This window comes from Rhinopithecus roxellana, chromosome 2, assembly GCF_007565055.1.
Source record: "Rhinopithecus roxellana isolate Shanxi Qingling chromosome 2, ASM756505v1, whole genome shotgun sequence".
Lineage (NCBI taxonomy): Eukaryota > Metazoa > Chordata > Mammalia > Primates > Cercopithecidae > Rhinopithecus > Rhinopithecus roxellana.
In genome coordinates this window covers 129515091-129540135 of record NC_044550.1, presented here as the reverse complement: position 1 = coordinate 129540135, position 25045 = coordinate 129515091, and the positions used below count along the sequence as shown (strand labels likewise).

General features: G+C 58.7%; 2 protein-coding genes across 2 annotated transcripts; both read right to left on the bottom strand.

Moving 5' to 3' along the window:
• Nucleotides 1-683: 683 nt before the first annotated feature.
• NAT8L (N-acetyltransferase 8 like) lies at nt 684-6987 on the bottom strand. Its single transcript, XM_030913497.1, has 3 exons — nt 6612-6987; nt 5390-5554; nt 684-2801 (listed from the first exon to the last, which is right to left on the bottom strand). Exons 1-3 carry the CDS (start codon nt 6985-6987, stop codon nt 2434-2436), a joined length of 909 nt encoding a protein of 302 aa, XP_030769357.1. The 3' UTR covers nt 684-2433.
• Nucleotides 6988-22775: 15788 nt separating this feature from the next.
• C2H4orf48 (chromosome 2 C4orf48 homolog) lies at nt 22776-24746 on the bottom strand. Its single transcript, XM_030917978.1, is given in 5 exon segments — nt 22776-22885; nt 23922-24010; nt 24260-24423; nt 24672-24706; nt 24708-24746. Coding segments are annotated over 5 exon segments (393 nt in total). The 3' UTR covers nt 22776-22819.
• Nucleotides 24747-25045: the final 299 nt, after the last annotated feature.

Below are 25045 nucleotides of genomic sequence, written 5' to 3'. Positions count from 1 at the left end.
CAGAGCAGTGAGATCCCAGGCTGGAGGGACAAGGCGGCCCAGGGCAGGCCCACCCACCAGGGCACCTGGCCTCCAGCCTGGGGGGAGGACACATCTGCCCCCCAGTGGCCTTCAAGGGCCCCACTGAGCTGCACATTGGCCTGGAGAGGGCTCCGGGCAGCTCTGCCCCAGCCTGGCAGGCACACCAGTGCCGCTGCTCACCTCAGGGGCGGCAGGGTTCCACACACAACTACCCCGCACACCCTTCCTGCCATGTCTACCAAGTCCTGGCAGCAACAAAGAAAGGCCAAGCGTCCCACCACCCACAGGGCAGTGCAGCCGGGGAAGAGGTCACTCAGGGGCACAGGTGCCACCAGAATGGAAGAGGGCCACACTGCCCAGGACTCTCAGAACCCCCAGGACGGGGATCTGCTATGAGCCCAGCTCAGGTCAGTATCAACGAGACACTGGCAGTCCCTGGGCCTCCAGGCCCTGCCCTGGCGTTGGTGGGCTCCAACAGCCAGCCCCAAGCACCCTTAACCTCAGGAGCCCAAGGCTCCAAAGGCACAGGACCAAGGGAAGCTGGCGGCACCCCGACATGACACTCCCAAGACCTGACTCCACCTGGCCCGCCCTGCCCCTCCTGCCCCCAGCCAAACCCAAACCAAACCAAAAGAGGAAAAAGGCACAACTGTTTGTTTCCATTTTGCTAAAACACTTTACGTCTGTCTGTATATTCCAGATTAACAAAATCTGAGCTGCAAGAAAATAGGGTGCCGATTTCTGTACAGTCTACAAAACTCCCATCCCCGAGCAGGGACCGGGCACCTCCAGGGAGGAATGTACAGGGGAGTGGGGTCTGTACAGTGCTCTGCACACCTCAATTGCTAACGGGACAAAAGGCCCTCGGACGCGGGGCTTCTCCGTCCCCTCGCTCGCTTCTGAAGCCTCGTGAGGAGCATCCCTCAGTGGCCCTGCACGTGGCTTTGGTGCCTAGGACCCAGTTCCGTGGCCCACCTGCCTGCCACACCCCCTCCCCAATTCCCCACACAAAGGGGTCTGGGCAAGTGTTTCTTCTTCTCCTGCCACCAAAGCCAGGTCCACCTCTAGGCTGGATGTGCGACCTGTGTCACCCTCCTCCTCTGTCTCCCCTTCCAGGCCACCTCCCCACCCAGGGCAGCCCCTGCCTATGACCTCAGGAAGGAGAGACAAGGAGCATGGCCAGCAGGAGCCGAGGTGGCCAACCCTCTTCCCAGCCCAAGGCAGCGCCCTGCCCCTCCTCCCAGAGGCTGCAGACTCCCTTGCCCCCCACCCTGCCCACCCTGCAGGCCAGGGCTGGGAGGTGTGCTCCATGGTGGGAAATGACGCCCAGTCAGGGTTTCCCTCCAGGTCTCCAACAGCAAAACGCTCCACCCACCCGGCCACCCACCCCCATCACACTGGGCCAGAAACCGTGTCTTACGGTACAAACTACCGTTTTGTCCCAAGAATTAAAGTCATGCAGAGTGCTATTCTGTCTAAATAACTTATTAGAAAATGGGTTGGTTTCAGGCTGGGAGAAGCTGTGGGCTGGGTGCTGTTGACAGCAGCCTGGGCTGGTAAGATTCACAGGGTGGACCGTCAGCCAGAGGCAGGAGGTCCCCAGGGAAATCTGGGAGATGCCACCGTGATCCAGTGGGCACTGGGGAGAGGGGTCCCATGGACCCCCACCCCGGCAGTGCCATGGACGCCATGGGAGCCACCCAGGTGATGACACCAGCCAGCCCAGCCCAGGCAGGGGAGGGGCCGGAGCCAGAGGAAGGGAGGGCATCAGAGCAAAGCAGGCGTGGACAGAGCCGGGCGGCGCGGGGCAGACCAGGCCCTCCAGGGGGTGGGGGCAGGGACAGGCCCTCCCATGGCCAGCTCGGGACCGGGGACAGGGGTGCTCACCAGCCCGGGTCTCCGGGCAGGGCGGCAGGGCGGGGCTGTGTGCATGCGGCATGCTCAGCCGGGCCACACCCTCGGCATGCGCGGAGCAAAGCAGCGCCATGGCCAGCTCGGGCCTCCACGGGCAGTGGCGCTGGGGCCGCAGGCGGGGCCGGAGCCTGGCCCCGGGCTCTGTTGCGAGGTTCTGTGCTTGGTGAGCGAGGCTGGGCCTTCCCCAGTGGCGGCGGGCAGGGCAGTGTCGTGGACAACTGCGGTGGTCCAAGATGCCACTCTTCATGTGGCAAGCCGCCCGGGCAGGTGGGGAAGGGCGAGGGGCTGTGGCGACAAACAACCCACCCCCACCAGTGTCGCGGAAGAGCAACAGCCCCGCACCCCCCAGAACCAGCCAGACAACCGCAGAATGTTGAAAAGGGAAAACCCAACCCAAACGCCAGGTGAGCGTCTAAAAGCAGAGGCCGCGCCGGGCGGCGGGCAGGCGGGCACAGGCGGACAGGGCGGCCGGGGTGGCGGGCGGGTGAGCGCTGGCGGTCACTCCTCGCGCAGCTGCAGGCGGTAGCGGTGGTAACGGACCTGGAAGAAGAGGCGCTCGGCCAGCGAGAGGGTCATGCCAGGCAGCACGTAGTGGTCACTGGCGCCCATGTGTCTGAAGCCCAGCGACTCGTAGAGCTTGTGGGCGGCCACCTTGACGGCCGTCGTGCCCAGCACCACCGCGGAGTAGTTGTGCACCACGGCGAACTCCAGCACCTTCCGGCCCAGCGCCTTGGCGATGCCCTTGCCGCGGAAACGCGAGTCCACAGACATCCGCAGCAGCTCCACCGTGTTGTCCTCCTCGTGAGCCCGTGCGGCCACAATGCCCACCACGTTGCCATCCAGCACGGCCACCCAGAAGCAGGAGCCTGCAGGGGACAGGGTGGTCAGGGACACCCAGTGAGGAAGGCTGGGGAGACCCCTCCATCTCTGGGGTGAGACAGGGCCAGGGGCTGGTAGGGGTCCCCTCCAGCCAGACACCAAGTCAGGGCAGTGGGACACCCAGTCCCGGCAGCCCCCCAGTCCCAGCTCTGCCAGAGCCAAGGGAGGGGCAACCACTATTCAGGACAAGCAGGTAGAGCCCCCCTCTAGAGCTCCTTAAGCGGAGAAAGCCAGCCCAACACCTGTTACCCAATAGCCCAACAGCCAGGACCCACTCAAGCCTGGAGGCTGCGCTGCTCAGAGTGGTGGTCAAAGGCCCGAGTCCCTCCTCTGAGACCAACAGATGGGGCAGGCTTTGCCTAGTCAGGCCCCTGCCCTGCCCAGCTACTCCAGACCCAAATGCCTCGATGGCCTGGGCCACCCTGAACAGGCCATGGTGCAGCCAAACTGCTGTGGCTCCTGGCCACCCAGGTTCACCTGGGCCATCACGGCCAACTCCAGCACCCACACCAGAGGGCTGCGAGGGGCAGCGGTCAGCAAAGTGCGTCCAGAAGGCTCCCTGCAGCCCAGGGGAGCTTTCCCATAAATCCAAGTGGGGGACGGCGGGTGGCCCCTCTGGTCCCAGCCTCTCCTGGCAGTAAGCCAAGTGGCCAGGCCACCACCCCATCCACAGCACAGCCCAATTCCCGCCTCAAGTCAGGTATGAAGCCAGGAGGTGGTGGTCGTCGGGGAGGGGAACCGGCAGGGGAGAAGAGATGCAGGAGCAGGTGGGGGCAGTTGTGGGAGGGAACCTGCAGGCACAGGCTACAGGGGAAGCCTGGCCGCCTCCAGCAGCCAAAGGCAGAGGTGGCACCCAGAGACCTCTCTGAAGACGAAGGGGTTGGCCAGTGGAGGACCACACAGGCTGCCTGTGGCCCCTCTGGCCTCCTCCTCAAGGAGGCTCTGCACCTGCCCCCAGCCCCAGGAAGCCCTCCCATCCCTCCCCATTGCCCCTCTGCGCAGCCACCAGCCCGCTGGCTCCATGAGGGGAACCTCCGTCTCCTTCAGTGCTGGATGCTGAGGTCTGGCAGGCCGTTAAGGGGGTACTGAGGGCCCTTCAAGGAGAAGTAGCCCAGGGGGAGACACCGGGCACTGCTGCCAGTGCCACGGCCCTGAGCAGCTCAGCCCTCCAAGCTCTGTGCAGCTCCAGGGTTCCCAGGAAGACTGCCCCTTCTCGGTCCCCTGTCCTGGAGCCCCTGGGGTCTTCCACGCCCAACTCCCCTATCTCCCTACCCACACAACACCTCCACCTCTAAGGAGGAGGTCCTGGACCAGTACCCCTCCCACCAGCTGGCCTGCCCACCACCCAGGGGTTCTGCCTCTACCTACCCATGCAAGACCAGACAGAGGTCAAGCCCATCCCAGGAATAACCCCCAACACCATGTGGCCCTGGGCACACCTCACTCCTCCCAGGACTCGGTTTGCCCATGTGTACAAGCAGCTCCCAGGTATCCAGCATGGACCATCACCAGCTATCCAGCCTCTGCCCTTATGGGGTGTTCCTGCAGCCCTGCCAGCTACCCCTCCACTCCCTCACACCAGGGAGGCCACAGCCCAGAGCGAGAAGGCCATGCCCCGTGTGCCCACCAGAGCCCCCTTTGTTGCTGTGGCCTGTGCTTCCTCATGGCCCATTTCCCCGCCCAAGCAGAGGTTGGCCAGGGCTCAGGGTTGCTCAGATGCTCTGTTTGGGTTTAGGAAAGGGTCAAGGAGAGCAGCAGGCGCCAAGGCTGTGGGGCAGGGGTAGAGCACGGCAGCCAGCAATGCTGGAGCCGCTGCCCCTCCCCTGACACTGACCGGGATCCTGACAGACCCTGCCCAACCCTTTGGGCCCATTCTGTCCCTCTCATTGGCCTACAGACCCTCCAGGACCGGAGAGAGCCTTCTACCCCAGAGGGCAGAGTCCTTGCCCCTGGGGCACCTGGCATGGGGGAACCGATGTGGCTCAGCGGCTGGGGGCCAGCCCGGGGTGGAGAGCAACCCCCAGCCCCGCTAGAGCCCAGTCCCAGCCCCTCCAGTTACAGAAGGCCACAGGGGCTGGGACAAAACCCTCCAGCTAAGTGGCCCAGAGATCAGGCCACAAGTGAAGGCCAAGACTCAAGGTCAGGTCCCCTGCCCCCACCCCATCCTCTGTGCCCCAATAGGGCCCCCAGCCCCTGCCACACAAGTCCCCTCCCCCCAGGGCCCTGGCACTGCAGGCAACCCCAGCACCACAAGGCACGCCAGATAGGACCCACAGAGCCCAGCGGCCCTTGCCCCACCGCAGCAGACACCAGGGAGACACATCCAGAGCAGGGAATGGTGGAGTCACTGCGTCGCAGAGCCAGCTCAGGTCACTCAGCGGGAGGAGCTGGCCCTGCCTCCCCCAGCCCCGCTGACACTGGAGGCCTCGGTCACCCAGAAGGCTCAGGTCACAGGGGCCCCGGCCCAGGCCCACCCACGCTGGCCCTCGCCCAAACCTGCCTCGAGGTTGCTGGAGTGGGTGCACCCGAGGGCTGTCTGGGGCGGAGGGCGGGGAGGCGCAGGAGGGAGACTCACCAGGCGGCTTCATGTAGTACTGCTCGATGTCCGCCATGTCCGTGTGCAGCGCGCACTCCAGGTAGGCACGGATCACCTTGCGGCTATAGTAGTAGCGCAGGCCCAGCAGTGCGGCCGGCACCAGGCACGTCAGCAGCAGCGAGCGGCTCACGGCGAAGCACAGCGCTGCGGGCAGAGGGCGCGGGTCAGCGGCGCGGCGGGGGGTCCCCAGGCCCTGGGAGACCCCGCGCCGGGCCGCGCTCCGGGTGGAGGAGCCGGGGTCATCTCGGATGCTTTCCACTTCTCCCTATTTCCAGGCTTCCTGCGGTAAAGACAACCACCCCACCCACCCCCACCGTCTGGAACAAGCCTCCAAACACAGCAGGGCACCCTTGGGGTGCCCGGGCTGGGAAGGGCCCTGCCCACGCTGACCTGCTGAAGCCAAGGTGGGCAGATCCTGCCAGGGAGCTGCCCCGCAGACCAGGCACCGCACGGGGGAGGGGAAGGGGGAAGGGAAGTCCCACGTTCCAGCACGAGGCCCTAGGCCCCTCTCTTCTCAGGGCCCCAGCAAGAGCCCTTCCTGGCCAGCGTCCGGGTGCTCTGAGAGCAGGGACAGCGCAGGGAGGCCCCACACTGCTTCCAGCCGCATTTCGGCTGCCATGACCTTGGGGGAGTCGCGTCCTCCCCACCCGGCCTCAAGCTCCTCATCTGTAAAATGGGAGCGAACTCCCTCACCCCGGCAGGAAGCTCTGAGGGGAAGGGCACCCAAAGACCCTACAGGGGCCGCCCTCTGCGACCGCCCCGGCTGTGCCAGGCGCGCGCACCCCCCGCGGCGCCGGCTGTCTTCCCCTCATAAATTAGCACCGAGCGGGAGGCGGCCTCCCCCGCCCGCAGATTATATTTAGGCACTCGCCGGGGCCGAGCCGCGGCGGGCGCTACCTGCCCTGGCACCCGCCCCCACCCAGGATGCCCGGGAGGGGACAGGGGAGGCGGTGGGGGGTGGGAAACTGCGCGGCGGAGACGCAGGTGTGGACCCCGGACCCTCCCCGGCTCTGGCCCGCTCTGGGCCCCGCGCCCATCCCCACGCCCCTGGCCAGCCCTGCCCGGGGCCCGGCGCGGAAGAAAGCGGGGGCTTCCCAGGCTGGTCCCCGGAAGCCGGGCGCGGGGTCCGCGTGGACGCCGGAGCGAGGGAGCTCCGCGCCGGCCCGAGGGACTGCGGCAGCCGGGGGCCCGGCGCACTGACCCGCCAGCAGGGCGTAGAGCAGCTGCGCGCGCGGATGCTGCCGCAGGCCGCGGAAGGCCGTGTTAGGGATGCGCTCCATGATGCCGTCGTAGAAGATGCGGCGCGCCGCCTCCTGCTCGGTCGCACGGAACTCGCGGATGCACAGGCCGCGCCCCCCAGGCGGCCCCGCGCCCCCCGCCCCGCCGCGAGGCTGAGCCACCGGGGCAGGTGGGGGTGCGGGGGGCGCGGCGGCCGGCCCGGGCGCGGCTGGCAGCGGGGGCCACATGGCGCCGGCGGCGGCGAGCAGCGCGTCCTTTTTGGCCCCCGGCAGCGCCTCATGGTCCTCGGCGGCCACGATCTTCGTCTCGCAGACCATGTCGGGAGGCCCACAATGCATGCACCCGGCCGGGCGGCGCGGCAGCGGGGACGCGGCCGGGCGGCGGCGGGCACGGCCGGGCCCAGGGCAAGGGCGCGGCGCCCTCGGACCCGCGGCGGCGACGGCGGCGGCGGCGGCGGCAGCAGCGGCGGCGACGGCGGCGGCGGCTCAGGGGCGCGGGGCGGAGGCGGCGGGCGGCCGGGGCGCGCGCAGGGAGCTGCGCCGCATTTTGGAGAAGTATTTATAATGCGGCGGCGCCGGTGCAGTCGCGGCGCCCGCGGCCCGCAGGGTCCTAGCGTCCACTGCATTGGCTGCCGGGGGTCACCATGTGATCGCGGGGGTGGGGGAGACACCGCCCCCGCCCCGCCGAGTGGCTCGCTGGGCGCGACGGGGCGGCCGGGCAGCGCGAGGGGCCGGGCGCGGGCGGGGGTGGCGGCGCAGGCGGGGACTCCTGGCCCCTTGGGCGCCCGGCGGGGCTCGGACCCGGCCGCGGAGCGCGTGATGGGCGCCGCCCGCCCCGCCCCCCGCTCCCACGCCGCGCGCCTGGGAGCGCCCAGACCCCGGGCCCGGCGGCGCCACGTCCTTCTCCTCCGCGGCCGCCCGGAGCAGTCACGGCAGCGTCTCCCGCTCGGTCTCTTGCCTTTGTCTGAAGGCGGAGCCCGCGGTGGACCTGGGGAGGGGGCGCCGCGGCTGCCCCAGCCCGGAGCCCCCGGGAAGCGTCGTCCGGAGCCGCACGGGCCGCCGGAGTGGGGACGTGGAAGGGCGGGCTCTGCGGCCTGGCGTGGCGTCCCCCTGTCCGAGCCCCGCAGTGGGCATGGGGATGCGGGGCCCGCAGGACCCCTCCCGCCCCGGCCCCCGCCCCCCGCGGCCGCGCATGCGCCCCGTGGCCTCGGTGCAGGTGCAGCGGGGGCTCGGCGCGGAGCGGGACCTGCAGACGCCGCAGGCTGGGGCGGAGGAACTCAGGTGCGGGCAGGCGGCTACAGACCCCATTCTCGGTGCTTCGCGAACCTAGCCACCTGCAGTTCTGCGCGGCCTCCCAGCACCACCCCGAGAGCTGCCCGAGCGGAGCTCCCCCGACCTGCGCAGGCGGGACGGGGCCAGGGGTCCAGGTCTGGGGTCCCGCAGCCTGCGTTGTGCGGTGGAGTTGGGGCCAGCGGGGCAGCTGAGGTCACCCGGCTGCCAGGAGGGGCTGAGCCTGCCCGTGAACGTAGGAGTGAGGCCGCAGCGCCCTGGTGGGGAGGGGAGGGATGGCTGAACTGGTCCACAGCCCCGACTGCCAGTGAACGGGCCCTGAAGAGGGGCAGGGGACGGGGGACGGGGGACGGGGGGGGGAGGTGTGGGGGGGGAAGGGGCGGGAAGTCAGGCTGGGAAGGCGCCCTCTCAGTGTCTGGGGCCCGCTGTCAGCTTTTCAACCTAAAGGAGAAACAGGCAAAACGAATAGAAATAGAGTTTGTTGGGGCCAAGTTTGAGGACTGCAGCGTGGAAGCACAGACTCAAGTTGGTCTGAATGCACGCGCTCTCATTCGCAGCAGTTTACAAGTGCGTTTTTAAAGGAAAAACGAAGACGCAGCTCCTAAGTTCACCAAGAATTTGCACTCAACATAAGCTATTCATTGGTGTGCATTATTATTTGTGTCACAAATTCCAGGAACATGAAGATGACGCTGAGGCGGCCACGCGGACAATGTAGGAAAGAAAAGAACAAAATGCCTTCCAGCAGTTGCCCCAGGCGTGGGTGGGGAGGCGGGACTGAGGCCCTGTGCTCAGGTGTCTCTGGACCAGATAATCTTTGGGTACCCCGCATAGCTCAGGATGCTCTAGGCTGTTTTTCTTTTCTCATTTCTCGTGTTTGATCAAAATCTTTCTCTTCTCAAAGCAGTGATGATTGACATTCTAGATGTAAGTTTTTCTGCTGGGAAGGCTCATTCCTGGGCCATCTCACCCCGCTTTGGGGGGAAAGAGGAGAGGTGTGGTGGGCGCTTAAGTACTTCTTGAGGCCTCAAGGCCAAGGTTGATTGGCACAGGGTCTGTCAGGCCATCTGCTACAAAAGAGCCACGCATGCTTAATGGCTTTTGAGCATCTAGCTAGCATCCTCGGGGTTTTTTGGTTGACTTTGGACATCCAGAAACACAAAGCCTAATCAATTTAAGAATGAAAAATATGGGCCGGGCGTGGTGGCTCACGCCTGTAATCCCAGCATTTTGGGAGGCCAAGGCGGGCGGATTACGTGAGGTCAGGAGTTTGAGACCAGCCTGGGCAACGTGGTGAAACTGCACCCCTACTAAAAATACAAAAATTAGCCAGGCTTAGTGGCAGGCGCCTGTAATCCCAGCTACTTGGGAGGCTGAAGCAGGAGAATCGCTTGAACCTGGGAGATGGAGGTTGCAGTGAGCTGAGATCACGCCACTGTACTCCAGCCTGGCAACAGAGTGAGACTCTGCCTCAAAAAAAAAAGAAAAGAAAAGAAAAAGAAAAAAATATGACACAAATAAGGGCAACTATTAACAATTTGAAATCTAGAACTGAAGAGTGCTTCTCTTTCTGAAGGTAACCAGATAGCTATTTTGTCTCCTTCTGGTCCTGGCCTGGAGAACAAGATGTTGAAGTTCTCCAGTGATGAAAACGTCATCTCTGGTGAGGCTGCCTGGTGTGGTCCCAGGAGGAAGCATATTTGATGGTTTTCTCATAAAATCTCCAGGTTGGAGACCTTGATCTTTCATATCTTCATCTCCTGAGAACTTGCTGTTAACAGAATCCTTACGTAATTTAGAATGTGCAATGAGAAGCTCTATAGGGTCTTGGCAATAATGAAGAATATCGCCTTTAAGAGGAGCTGGTTTGGAGGCTCCTTCATCCAGGCACAGGGCCTTCCTGGTATTATTTCAAAGCGAGAAAGCTGAAGTTTTCCAAACAGGGTAGAACCCAAGTTAAGCACCACAGTGGAAACACGTTACACCAGAGAGAGTTAGAAGTTGGTTTTAGCTTTGCAAATGGGTTTTCTATTATCCCACCTGTGCGTTCCACAGTCTGGAAGACAGAGGACGGCTGCGAACACAGTGGGAATGCCAGTCCCTCCGATCCCAACCAGCTTGCACTCTGCAAGGTAAGATGTCAGTCAATCTTTTTTTCTTTTCTCTTTTTTTTTTTTTTTTCAGAGAGAGACAAGGTTTCTCCATGTTGTCCAGGTGGGTCTGGAACTCCTGAGCTCAAGTGACCCTCCCACGTTGGCCTCCAAAAGCGCTGGGATTACAGGCATGCAGTATCATGCCCGGCCAATAAATCTTTTTTTATGAGATGAAGTTTCGCTCTTGTTGCCCAGGCTGCAGTGCAATGGCGCAACCTCTGCTCGCCACACCCTCCACCTCCTGGATTCAAGTAATTCTCCTGCCTCAGCCTCCCAAGTAGCTGGGATTACAGGCATGCGCCACCACGCCCAGCTAATTTTGTCTTTTTAGTAGAGACGGGGTTTCTCCATGTTGGGTCAGGCTGGTCTCAAACTCCCGACCTCAGGTGATCCACCCGCCTCGGCCTCCCAAAGTGCTGGGATTACAGGCGTGAGCCACTACGCCTGGCCCAGTAAACCTTTAAAACCTCTCACAATTTTCCCCATTCTCTTTCCACAGCTTTCTATATTCATTCACTTTTATCTATCATTCTTTTTTATCCCTTCAGCTTAACCTTAAAAAACCTCTAGACAAATTTACTCTTCCCATAACAAAAACCACATTTTCTTTTTTTTTTTTTTTTTTTTGAGACAGTCTTGCTCTGTCACCCAGACTGGAGTGCAGTGGCACGATCTCGTCTCACTGCAAGCTCCGCCTCCCGGGTTCACGCCATTCTCCTGCCTCAGCCTCCCGAGTAGCTGGGACTACAGGCACCTGTCACCACGCCCGGCTAATTTTTTGTATTTTTAGTAGAGACGGGGTTTCACCATGTTAGCCAGGATGGTCTCGATCTCCTGACCTCACGATTCACCCGCCTCAGCCTCCCAAAGTGCTGGGATTACAGGCATGAGCCACCGTGCCTGGCAAAAACCACATTTTCATGCCTTCTTTATAATCTTTACCAAAAACATAACCTATTTTTCTTACATGCTCTGTATTCAGAATTGTTTTCTTTTACATCTAATAGTTTTAATTACATATATTAACTACAGTTTGTTTGTTTGTTTGTTTTGAGACAGGGTCTCCCTCTAGTTGCTCAGGCAACAAGATCTTGGCTGTGTGCAGTGTTGCAATCTCGGCTGACTGCAGCCTCCGCCCCCTGAGCTCAGGCAATCCTCCTGCCTCAGCCTCCCAAGTAGATGGGACTACAGACCCACACCACCATGCCTGGCTAATTTTTGTATTTTGTGTAGAGACAGGGTTTCACCATGTTGCGCAGGCTGGTCTCTAACTCCTAGATTCAAGTGATCTGTCTGCCTTGGTCTCTCAAAGTGCATTAACTACAATTCTAAGTCAGGAACCTTAATTTTACTGAAAAACCTAGGAAGTAATTTTGAACTGTTTCATATCAGTGTTTTTAGAAGAAAACCATTTCATAATTTGTTTTTTGTTTTTTGTTTCTTTTCTTAGACAGAGTCTCGCTCTGTTGCCCAGGCTGGACGTGCAATGGTGCGATCTCGGCTCACTGCAAGCTCCACCTCCGGGATTCACGCCATTCTCCTGCCTCAGCCTCCTGAGTAGCTGGGACTACAAGCACCCACCACCACACCCGGCTTGTTTTTTTGTATTTTTAGTAGAGACAGGTTTCACCGTGTTAGCCAGGATGGTCTGGATCTCCTGACCTCGTGATCTGCCCACCTCAGCCTCTCAAAGTGCTGGGATTACAGGCGTGAGCCACTGTGCCTGGCCCATTTAACAATTGTTTAGGAAGATGTTTCCTCAATTTTTTGCTTATTAACAGATCTAAATATTTTTAACTTTTCTATACCATATAAAAATACAATGCCAAAGTATATCAATTTAAAATTGTGTTTAATGATTATTTCAGTACTTTAACTCACTTAAAAGTAACCTCAGACATGTTGTGGCCAGGCGCCGTGGCTCACGCCTGTAATTTCAGCACTTTGGGAGGCCAAGGCAGGCAGATCACGAGGTCAAGAGATCGAGCTCAAGCTACCTGGGAGGTTGAGGCAGGAGAATCACTTGAATCCGGGAGGTGGAGGTTGCAGTGAGCCGAGATCGTGCCACCGCACTCCAGCATGGCAACACAGCGAGACTCTGTCTCAAAAAATAAAATAAAAATAAAAAGTAACTTCAGACATGTTGTGATTGATATGGTTTGGCTCTGTGTCCCCACCCAAATCTCATGTTGAATTGTGATCCCCATGTGTCAGGGGAGGGGCCTGGTGGGAGGTAACTGGATCATGGGGGTGGATTTCTCCATCGGTGTTCTCACAATAGTGAGTGAGTTCTCACGAGATCTGCTGGTTTAAAAGTGTGCGGTGCTTCCCCCTTCGTTCTCTCTTTCTCTCCCCTGCTGTGCCATGGGAAGATGTGCCTTGCTTCCCCTTCACCTTCTGCCATGAGTGTAAGTTTCCTGAGGCTTCCCAGTCATGCTTCCTGTACAGCCTGCAGAACTGTGAGTCCATTAAACCTCTTTTCTTCATAAATTTCCCAGTCTCAGGTAGTTCTTTACAGCAGTGTGAAAACAAACTAATACAATTATTACCTATTAATTTAACATAATGTGATTTTAATATTAAGTTACTGAAAAAGATTTTTCAGCCAGGTGTAATGGAACCTGCAAATCTGGCAACTTAGAAGGCTGAGGCAGGAGGATCACTTGAGCCCAGGAGTTCAAGGCTGCAGTGAGCTATGATTGCACCACTGCATTCCAGCCTAGACAACAGCACAAGATCCTATTTTTAAAAAAGTAAAAATACTGCCCGATGTGGTGGCTCATGCCTGTAATCCCAGCACTTTGGGAAGCCGAGGAGGGCGGATCATGAGGTCAGGAGATTGAGACCATCCTGGCTAACACGGTGAAACCCCATCTCTACTAAAAATACAAAAAGTTAGCCAGGTGTGGTGGTGGACATCTGTAGTCCCAGCTACTCTGGAGGCTGAGACAGGAGAATGGCGTGAACCTGGGAGGCAGAGCTTGCAGTGAGCTGAGCTCTTGCCACTGCACTCCAGCCTGGGCGACAGAGCAAGACTCCATCTCAAAAACAAACAAACGAAAAAGTAAAAATACTTTCGTAACTATGAAAAGTTCATTTATAAATTTTTATCCCATTTACATTCACTTTACTCATTCTTCCTGTTGTTTTGTTTTGTTTTGTTTTGTTTTGTTTTGTTTTGAGACAGAGCTTCACTGTTGTTGCCCAGGCTGGAGTGCAATGATGCAATCTCAGCTCACCACAACCTCTGCCTTCTGGGTTCAAGCAATTCTCCTGCCTCAGCCTCCTGAGTAGCTGGGATTACAGGCATGCACCACCACACCCAGCTAATTTTGTATTTTTAGTAGAGACAGGGTTTCTCCATGTTGGTCAGGCTGGTCTCGAACTCCCTGCCTCAGGTGATCCACCCGCCTCGGCCTCCCAAAGCACTGGGATTACAGGCGTGAGCCACCGCACCTGGCCAACTTTACTCATTCTTAACAATTATGCTTGATTTGTCCATTAAAAAAAGCTAGCCATCATCTCAGGTTATTTCCTTGTCAATACTTTTTACAGCCTGAAAATGTAAGGCAGTGACCATACAAGTGAGAACCCCAAAGTTTCAAACACAGGCATTTCACCAATCAGAAGACACTGTTGTTCTCATCTAACAATATCAAACTAGTCTTACCTACCAGAGATTTCCTCAAGTCATGTGAACTCAAAGGTAGTTGAGTTGGTTTCTATTTTTCTGATAAAATATTTTAACACCTTTTTCTTTAAACCAAGTAACTAATTGGTGAATTGGTTAATTAACTAGAGCAGTTTCATACCTGTTGGTAGTGAAATATCACATGCATATGACACATAAACATAGAGACATAGAGACACACAGACAGCAGCAGATCCTGCAGGGGTATAAGATTCTTCATCTGCCAGTTTTCAAATTGTTTCTCGCCCCCCTTTAGACTATCAGTCTCTTGATTACCTGTTCCATTGCTCTTAACAATTGTTAGCTCAGAAACCCTCAACTTGTACTTCCAAAGACATGATTCTTAGGTGAAACGAGGTAGAAAATTTATATCTCAAAGGCACAGAACTTAGAGCTAAACACTGTTATTTCCTGAGGAAAAAAAGAGCACAGATAATTAGCTCAAGATGAGACTGCATTGCTTGAGGCCAGGAGTTCAAGACCAGCCTGGGCAACATTGTGAAACCCCATCTCTAGAAAAAAATTTTTTTAAATTAGCCAGGTGTGGTGGCACATGCATGTAGCTACTGAGGATCCCGGCTGAGGTGGGAGGACCTCTTGAGCCCACATGTTCAAAGCTGCAGTGAGCTATGATGGTGCCACTGCACTCCAGCCTGCATGACAGAGTGAAGCCCCGTCTCTCTCAAAATAAATAAATAAATTAAATTAAAAATTTAAAAATGCCAAGAAAAGTATCTTAAGCAAAAGTAAGACTTGTTATGTAAATATAAATGTTAAGTCAATATCTTCCTCCTCCTCAAAGTTTCTGGTGGTTTAGAGAAAGAGATGTCCTTAGAAATGGAGATTTCCTTTATAGATGTCCATTTCTTTTACAAAGAGTCCCAAAATAGCCAGCTAAATGTCAGAAAGTTGCGTTCTGGTAGAGCCCTTTAGTGAACAGGGTGCAGAAAGCATTTGCAGTATTCAGGGCCTGATGTTTAAGTATGTGAAGAGCAGGCACAGCAGGAAGGCAGAGCATCCAGATCTTTAAGAATCCGGGATCCCATCTTTACACCAAATCCCAGGTCCCCCAAGAGAAGAAACCCCGTGGGACCGGGCCATGCAGTGTTTCCGCAGCATACTGCGCTACCAAGACATTCTCCCCAGGCTGGTGGGTGACCCCACACCAATCAGCCCGCCCTGTGGTCAGCCCACCACCCCTAGGAGTCTTATCCCTTGGTGGCAAGTCTTCCCATAGCCTCCAGGGGCCCAAACTGCACCTTTCTTACCCAAATGCACAGAGAAACAAGTAGCCCCTGCAACAATAACGGTTCACTGCAGCTGCTGCCAGCTGCTGCCCAAACTGTAGCTTTCGCCAGTGCCTTGTCAGCCATGGCACATACGAAGGTCAAGTTCTCTCTCATAGTACAAAGTAATCTCTGGAACCCGCAAAGCCAAAGAGATCAGGCAATGCAGTGCAAAAGACTGCAGAGCTTTGGGCCTGAGAGGGGCCTGCCCCGGTCTCTTGAGACTCTGTGAGAAAGGCAGAAGCCCCCCAAAACGGGGTGTGTGTGGCCTTTTCTGTGTTCCTCAAGAGGTCTCAGGTTGCTAGAAGTCCCCTATGTGGTACTGAAGATGGTAAAAGGCAGGAGGAGCACAAGCGGCGGGAAATGGAAGGCGTCACAGAGGAACCAGTTCTCAGAGATTTTAGGTTTTCTAAAAGGTCAAGGATGTTTTACATGGTTTGCAGCAAAATCATGCCAACAAGAAAAGCAAACAAAGGCACCAAACTTATTTTAAAAGAGGTTTCAGTTGACTGAAAAAATCGCAGCAACAGGATCCAAAAAAGAAGAGTCAGCACTTAGGGAAGCTTAGACAGGAAGATCACTTGAGCCGAAGAATTTGAGACCAGCTCAGGGAACATAGCAAGATTTGGTGTCTACCAAAAACAAAACAAAACAAGACAAAAATATAGAAAGGCCTTTAAAAATGTGTGTGTGTGTGTGTGTGTGTGCGTGTGCGTGTAGCTCAAATTTTATTTTTTTAAGAGATGGGATCTCACTCTGTTGCCCAGGCTAGAGTGCAGTGGCATGAACATAACTCACCACAGCCTCAAACTCCTGGGCTCAAATGATCCTCCTGCCTCAGCCCCTGGAGTAGCTGAGACCACAGGCATGTGCTACCATGCCTGGCTAATTTTTAAAAATTGTTTTGGGCCAGGCGCGGTGGCTCGTGCCTGTGATCCTAGCACTTTGGGAGGCCGAGGTGGGTGAATCATGAGGTCAGGAGATTGAGACTATCCTGGCTAACACGGTGAAACCCCGTTTCTACTAAAAAAAATACAAAAAGTTAGCCAGGTGTGGTGGCGGGCGCCTGTCGTCTGAGCTACTCAGGAGGCTGAGGCAGGAGAATGGCATGAACGCGGGGGAGGCGGAGCTTGCAGTGAGCAGAGATCGTGCCACTGCACTCCAGCCAGGGCGACAGAGAGAGACTCTGTCTAAAAAAAAAAAAAAAAAAAAAAAATTTTTTTGTAGAGACAGGGTCTTGCTATATTGCCCACATGGATGAATATTAGCTTTTAATTAGGCTGACTTCTGACCATAGAGCTATTAAAAAAAAAAAATCCCTTCCACCCTCTTATTATCAGATTTCAGTCAGGATAAACAGAAAGTAGGTCTTCCATCAGTCTGTTTCTAAAATCAGCTTTTCCAACTGTGCACACAAATAAATTATTTTAGCAATTAAAAGGACCCCCATTTCAGCCATTACTGCTGATGAACGTCCCGGGCTATGTGGGTCCATTTCCCTAGATATTTACAAAAGGATGCCTCACAGGTGTTGTACATAAAACCAGCTGCTGTTTCTCAAGGCCGTTGTCCCTTAAAACAGTGCTCAACTTTTGGTCAGGTGCCGTGGCTCGTGCCTGTAATTCCAGCCTTTTGGGAGGTCAAAGTGGGCAGATTGCTTGAGCTCACAAATTCAAGACGAGTCGGGGCAACATGGTGAAACCCCATCTCTACAAAAAGTACAAAAATTAGCCAGGTGTGGTGGTGCATGCCTGTAGCCCCAGCTACTCAGGTGAGAGGATGACTTGACCCTGGAAGGCGAAGTTGCGGTGAGTTGAGATCGTGCCACTGCACTCCCGCCTGGGCAATACAGCCAGACCTTATCTCAAAAACAATTTTTTTAAGAAAGAAAAATAGAAAAAGAATGCTCACAGTTTGAAGCTTGGTTTCCCATCATTTAGGAACTTTTCAAAAGTGACCAAGGCCGAGAATGTGTTTTGGGGTGAAGCGTGCTGCTAATGAGCCACTCCTCAGGGTGCCAACTGAGAGTCGGGTACTCAAGGTAGTGGGGTGACCAGTCCCTTATTTATACCTTTCCAGATAAGTGAGAGTTCCAGAAATGTTCTCCTGTGAGGGGTGTCCTATGAGGCCACCGCACACCCAGGACAACAGCTCTGACATCTCTGTGAAGTCTCTGGTTGCCCACAGCACCTGAATGGGCCACACAGAGGAACTGACTCTTCTCTTCGGGGCAAGGAAACTCACCCTTATGCACTTTGCCACGTAGGACGGACAGGAAGTGGCCCCAAGTGAAAAGACAAGTCCGAACTACAGGCAACGGGGAGCAGTTGAAGTTGTTATTATTATTATTTTTATTTTTGAGATGGAGTCTCACTCTGTTGCCCGGGCTAGAGTGCAGCGGCACCATCTTGGCTCACTGCAACCTCTGCCTCCTGAGTTGAATGATTCTCGTGTCTCAGCCTCCCGAGTAGCTGGAATTACAGGTATGTGCCACTGTGCCTAGCTAATTTCTTTATTTTGGGTAGAGATGGGGTTTTGCCATATTGGCTAGACTGGTCTTGAACTCCTGACCTCAGATGATTCATCCACCTTGGCCTCTCAAAGTGCTGGGATTATAGGCATGAGCCACCGCGCCCAGCCCAACAGTTACAATTTTAAAGCTTGCTGTGTAACTTTAGACCCAAAGATGTGAAACCACCAGTGCCAGACTGCCCATACCATGCCCTAAACCTGTTGCCCTGAGGCAGTGGCAGAGAAGGCAGAGTTCTCTCTTTATCTGAGTCCCCTGTCCAAAGACAGAGACTGAAGCCCCCTTTCCGTTAAAAGCAGGTTTAAAAAACACTCCAAATGAAATCTAGGTGTCCACCAAAAAGAAGAAAAAGCTCTGAATTCAGGAGGACTCACCGCTGTGCACCCAGGAAACCTCTGGAGGGAGGGGAGCACGGTGGGTTCCTGCTCATACCACCCCCAAGTCCTGGAAGGAGCCCCGGGTGGTCAGGGAAGAGGGTCACTGACACCTGCTGAATTATGCCAGATACGCTGACCTAATGGAAAAAACTGAGGCAAAACTAATGTTAAGTAGAAAGTTTATTGGAGGCAGGCTTGAGGACTGCAGCTCCGGGGCACAGGGTCAGGGCAGCCCTTTAGGTTCACGCCTTCCAGGGAGGCAACATGGGTCATGGAAAATCTCGAAGGAACTCGCTGATCCATTCAACAACCCCTGCACGCAAGGCTCAAGCGCTGACCAGTGTCCCTGCCCAGCCGCAGGGGCAGCTCCAGAGTGTCGTCCCGAGGTTGGCCACGTGGACGGCAGGAAGAGCGTCCCAGCAGAGGGATCAGCACGCAAGGGGTCTGGGCAGGAAAAACCAGGCATTGGAGACAAGTTGGGGGCTGGTGTGCCTGGAGAGCCAGGGGGCTGGAGGAAGGTGAAGCTGGGTTTTGAATGGGGACCTTGGGCTCCAGAGCAGATACTGGGGGAATAGGCTGTCATGCTTCTGATAGGGGCCAGGAGAAGGAATAAGCCACGGCCACTGTCCAGGAGCTCCTGAGCAGTGTCCCCACCCAGACCCCAAGGCCTTAGTGACCTCCAAGGAGAGTGGTCCAGCCCTTACAGGGCCACAGCCTCTGCTGGCCCCTGCCCTTTCCACCTCATCCCCACAGCCTGAGCCTGAGCCTGCCGCCGCTGGGCCCCATTAACCAGGCCCAAGGGCAGAGGCCAGGCCTGGGCTCCCGCTCAGTATTGCCTTGGTGGCCCCTCCAGTCTGCATCTGCAGACTTCCTCCCTCCAGCCTGTCTGGCCTCAGCCTTCAGCCCCCTACAAGTCACCCAACGCCTGGGGCCATGTGACCCCCAGTGGCCATGATGGTCCGCTGAGGCCTGTGCTCCAGCCCGGGTTTCACAGGTACCTGGAAGGCACCAGAACACCGTCAGCTTGGAAGGGTCAGGGCTGGGCTCTAGGCAGCAGCCTGGAAGGTCTGGGAGACCATGGCACGTGCTCTAGGTGGGGGCTGGGGGGGTCTCCCCACGACAAGGGGAGAACCCTGCAGGCAACAAGGTGCTTCCTCTGCCAAGGCCAGCAGCAGAGCGCCTATATCAGCCCCAGGTTGGCACCAAGGGCCCATTTTACAGAGAAGGGAACTGAGGCTCGGTCAGGTCAGCCTGTGGGGCAAGAGCGGAAACCCAGACCTGTGGGTCCTCCCTGGCCGCCCAACCCCGCCTCTGGCTCCTGCTTCCCGAAGCGCCCTCCTCACCGGAGACCACTGCCCCAGCTGCCCCCGCCCCAGCTGCCCCCGCGTCGCGCCTGGCCCGTGAGAGCACCGCGGCCGAGACTCCAGATTTCAGAGGCCAAGCTGAGAGGCGCCCAGGCCTCCGCCGCTTGGATACTCAGGTTTGAGGAGGGCACACCAAACACAGGGAACACTGGCAGGGCAGCCCCACCCACGGCGGAGCTGAGACCCGCGAGCCCACGCGCAAGCCGGACGAGCGGGGTCTCCTCCAAGGCCGTCGGGGCGCTCCTATGCCACCGCGGCCACCCCGAGCCCGAGTCCGTGGGGAGGAAGCACAGGGGCGCGGGGAGCCGGCGAGCAACCCAGCGGAACCCCAGTACGGCGCGGGCCTGGCCACGGTGGGAGGGAGCGGGGCGGGGTGGAAGGGAGCTGCGGGTGAGACGAGCGCGGGGCGGCGGCGGGCCGGCTGCTCTTATGAAGTAGAACTACAGACCAGGAGGCCAGAAGAAGAAGGACGAAAAGCAGACGGTCCCCAGGCCCACAGGGCGCCCAACGGGGGCTCCACAGGAGGCCGGGAGGTGGGAGTGGCAGAAAAGCGCCCTAAGCCCCAGGCTCGCCCTGCCAGGCATCTTCCATGGGAGGATGGCCCGAAACCACACTCCGTGCAGCCCTGTGTCCCAAAGACCCCAGGGCAGGAAGGGAGAGGGGCTGCGGGGGACCCCTGCAGCCAGCTCCTCCCAGAGCCTTGGCTCAGGCAGCCTCCCTGCAGCTTCCACTGGGTGAACACTCGGCCTGCAGGGGCCCCTGGGAAGCGCAGATCTCACCCTCCTGGGCTTCACAATCCAGTGTGGGGTGGCGGGGTGTCAGGAAAGAAACAGAGACAAACAACCCGGGACCCCTTAGGGACAAACGCATGGAAGAAAAGGCGGGGCTGGGTGTGTGGGCATGCGCTCGGAACCCAGCTGCAGGCTCTGGGGCTCTGTGGGCCGGTACCCGCGCTGTGGGCCATGCTACTCAGGAGGCGCAGTGAGGAGGATGGCTTGAGCCCAGGAGGTTGAGGCTGCAGGGGGCTGTGATGGGGCCCCTGCATTCCAGCCTGAGTGACAGAGCAAGGCCCTCTCTAAAAAATAAACTAATTATTTAAGGAGGGACACGGGGCAAAGAGTGCGTCGGTGCAGAAGGCTCATGCACAGGCCCTGCGGTGGGAAGGGTGACCTGCAGATGAACTGTGGCAGCAGCCGCCTTCCAGACAAGTGGACACAGTGTCCCTCCCACACACTTTTCTACACAGCAGCAGGGAGCAGAGGCCATAGGATCCAGAGAAAGGCAGCTCTGGGCTAGAGTGCAGGTGGGCAGTGGGGATGCCCAGCTGGCTGGGAGGAAGGCAGGGCCCACAGGGAACACAGGGACAGGCCCTGGACCAAGGAGATGCCCTGACACTGGAGAAGGTACAGATATAAGGGGGGAATGCAGGGAAGATCAGGGAAACAGCAGGTCCAGGGAAAGAAAAGATGTCCCAGAAAGAGACTGCAGTGCCAGGTCACTGCTCAGCCATGCCAGGGTTGACTCATCCTGGAGTTGCTGAGCCCCTGGCAGGAAAGCCACACCATGGCTACAGGACTGAGTGTGAATGCCACTGGCCCTGCCAACGCTTATGCCCAAGCTCCCTCCACTCTGCTCCTCCCAGGCTTTCCCCGCTCCTCATGGACTCTGTGGTCCTCTTGCCTTGCTTGACCTTGGTAGCATGAGACACACCTGTGGCTGCCGGGGATGCAGCTCGGTTGTCTTCCTGCCTCACAGCTGCTCATCACCCCTGGGGGCCCTCTTCTCTCCTCTGCCCCCAAACAGGCCACAGGGGATCCCAGACTTCTCTCTCCAGCTCCTTTTCCAGGCGTACCCGCCCAGTGGCCTCCCAGACCCCCATGACCACTCCCACCCCCCACCCAAATCCCACAGCCTCTACTTGCAAACACACCTGGAATCCAGCAGCCTCTTACCCACTGCTGCCATGGGGCCACTCTCCTTCTCAGTCTGCCGTCACCTCCTCACAGGCCCCACGAATCCCTTCCCTACCGCCAGCCAGAAGCTCCTGTCGCCAAACCTTGTCCTTGCCCCAGCCCTGCAAAGCCTAGGAGGAGGCCTCTCCACCCAGTGCCCCACAGCTGAGCCTGGTTCGTGTCCCCACCGTATCCCAGAGGGCATCTCCCCAGGGCTCCGTTAGAAGTATGCTCCAGACTCCGTCTTTTATAGTAATGGAGACCTCACCCTGTGCCAGGACACACAGCTGCCCATAACACAGGACACTGAGTTATATTTGAATTTTTGGATAAACAATGTTTAGTGTGAGGAATCCCTAACACTGCAGGGATAAACAAGAATCTGGCTGTTCCTGGACTTGACTGGCTAAATCTGTCAATACAAGCCTAGAAATTCGGCTATGTTCCTGGCCTCCCTTGCAGCTAGAAAGGCCATGTGAGGAAGGCTGACCAATGGGACATGAGCACCACCCAGGCCATGCCCCTAAAGACATGGCCCAGCCTCCCAGCCTCTGAGCAAGTGCTGGTGGCTGGCACTGGTTCCTGCCCCACACCCCACCCTGCCCAGGCCTGCAGTGATGTCAGGCCCCTCCTCTCCCTGGTCTGCATTAGAGGGTGCAGACCTCCTCCCAGCTGGACACCTGACTCAGTCTCTCCACGGGTGCTAGCTCCAAAGGAGGACTCTGTTCACTGTGGATACCAGGCATGTCCAGTTCCACCTGCCTGAGGCAGGGCGGGGCTGGGGCCCCAGGGCCAGGGAACCAAAGCCCCAAACGCCGAGTCCCACCTGGGGCACATGGCAGTCACTTCTGGCCTGCTGTTCACCTGGATTTGTTCGTAACCACGTTCCTGCATTACTTTGATAAAAGGCTCTAATTTTACTGAAAAAGCATTTACAGAATGAATGAAAAGAGGGAGGTGCCTGCTTCAGCTGGAGGTCGCTTGTTGGGTGCTATGTGCACATGTGTGTGGATGGGAGGACAGCCTCATCAAGTTCCCACCCAGAGCTCCCCAGTGACCAGGGACCAGGCTCAGGGCTGCAGGTGGGACTGGCAGGGGAGCTGAGGCTGTGCGGGGTGGCCCTGCCCTCTCTCCCCAGTCTCCCAGTCTCAGGCAGCTGGTCCACCAGTTCAGTGGTACAGGATCCTGGAGGGGCTCAGCCCTGGGGCAGCTGCTCTGGGGACTCAGGGGGGTCAGGCCGATTTCTACACTTTCCCAGCCTCAAAACCAGGGCAGGCAGGCAGGGGGGCATGTCCGAGGAAGCACAGGTCACTGAGGTCAGACGCGTGTGTCTACCTCTCCGCATGAGCACTGGTGTGGGACAGCAGCCAAGAGGGCTTGCCCAGGTGGAACAGCTGGGGAAACCCAAGCCCAGAGAAGGGCCCAACCCAGGACTGCTGGGGGCGACGCAGGGGCTCTGATGGCCAGAACAGGGAGACAGGACACAGGTGTGCCACTGGGCGTTTATTGACATGGAGCAGCGTGGTCCTCAGCGCCCCGCCGGCCAGCAGGCACACAGGGCACGGCGTTCTGCCTGCAGCAGTAGGGTCTCCGTCTGCAAAGCAACGAGGTGTGAGGGTGCAGCCGAGCTGCCCACTGGCATTCCCCTGGACCTCCACCCACCCAAGGCAGCCCTATTTCCACCGGCTCCTGAGACAAAGTCAGGCCCTGGCTCTAACCCCCACAGCCAGAGCCTCCCACTCATCTCTTCCCTCTGCAGTGGCTCTCACTGGTGGGGCCTGCCTGGGGTCTGCTAGTGCCCATGCCATGCCAGAGTGCCTACTTGCCTTCTTCCAGCTCCCACAGCACCCACAGGGGTCCACTGTCCCCCACTCCCTCCCACCCTTATGCCTAAGGATAGGTGGGGGCTGCTCCTCCCAAAAGCTCAGCTCCGGCCTCTGGGAGTGGGGACAGGGCTCCAGGTCTTAGTCCAAGCCCTTTGGAGTGTTCCCAAGAAGGACACTAGGGCTGGTCGGGGTAGGGGGGACCAGGCAGGGTCTTCCCTGCTTTCTCCTTCCTAGAATTTTCCCTTTCCAGGAAGAAGCAGGAGCACCGGCACAAACCAAAACTCCTTGGCTGCACCCCATGGCCTGGGGGCTCCCTGTTCACCCAGGCTTGGAGGGGCCTTAGCCAACCTGTGCATCCACCCAGGATCCAGACCACCCTGCCCAGCCTGACCCCCCATTCCTGATGCTTTGGCCACATCCTCTGGCCTCAGTTTCTCCTCTGCCCCGGGGCCTCGCCGCCCACCTAGGGGATCCTGGATTGGGCTGACAGTTCTTCTTCAGGGTCCAGGTCTGTCACAGCCCTCAGGAATGGCAGTCATAGGACAAAGTGCCCAGTGAGGGCCTTCTGGGGGCGGGGCTAGAAACAGAGCATGCTGGAGAGAGGCGTGTCTCATAGGTGAGACGGGTGCCCAGAATGCCCCTTGGAAGACTGGAGCCAGAGCAAGGGGGCATAGATGTGGCATCTTAAATCAGGGGTGAAGGATGAGGGACCCTCCACTCCCCCCCGGGGGCCTCCTCCGCATCCTCCCTGCCCTCCCCACCCCCGGAGAAGCCCGGGAGGACCGTCGCGCTGCGGGCGCTCACCCGCGCGTCCAGGCTGCAAGCTGTCTTCCGCAGGTCCTGCAAGGCGCGCTGCATGAACTCGAAGGCGTGGCAGTCCACGCATGGGCGGCCTGCGGGGGACGCGGGTCAGGGTGGAGGGGGTGCAGGGGGAGTCACCCGCAAGGCCCCCACGCATCCTAGGCCCGTCCACCCAGAGCCACAGAGCGCGGGTCCCCCCTCCCCACGGCACCATCTCCCGCGAAGGGGAGGACCCGCTCCCGGGAACAAAGGCGAGGCGCGGTCCTCCCCGCGGACCGGCCCCGCACGCCCCCGGCGCCAGCCCCGCCCCGCTCCCCGGAACCCGGCCCCCCGGCACCTACTCTGCGCGGGGACGGCGCTCCCGGCGGGCTCGGCGCGGGCCCGGGCGCCCAGCAGGGCCAGACTCAGCAGCAGCAGCAGCAGCAGCGGCGGCGGCGGCGGCGGTGACATCGGGGACCGGCACGCGGCCGGGGGGGCCATGGCCAGCGGAGGGAGCGGGGCCGCCCTGAAGCCAGCGAGGGGTCAGCGGCGCCCGCCCTGGGCCGGTGAGCCCCCGTCCCCTCCCGAGGGCCCGCTATCCTCGTACACGCCCCAGGCCGGGGAGCCCTGGACCCACCCACCCCGGGCCAGGGAGCCCCCGCCCCACCCCTGGCTCCTCGACTCCAGCTGGCCGGTCCCTGGGCCCAGCTAGCCTCTAGTCCGCGCCCCGTATCTCGAAAACCCCCATTCGGACACCCGCACCCCCGCCCTTACCGCGGTTCAGGGACCCCGGGACCAGCAGCGCGGGCGACACCGGCAGACGTTCCGCGTCCGGCGCGCACCGCGCATGCGCTCCGACCCGACCCCGCCCGGGTTACCCATCAGACGTCGTCGTCATGGAAACCCGAGACTGCGCTGGCCGCGGGTTTAGAGGCACCTGGCACGCTCCAGGAATTGGGTGTGCCTAGCCCTGGCGGGGGGCTGGCCCTGGGAGCAGCGTCCAGGCCCATGGCCGATGCAGTCTAGAGGGCTGCCTGGAGGAGGCGGCGCCAGGGCGAGACCTCCAGGGCGCACTGCCGGCGAAGCAAAGCTGAGGAAGTGGGAGATTTGTGGCTGGATCTCAGCAGGTCGGGGGCGATCCTGAGGGA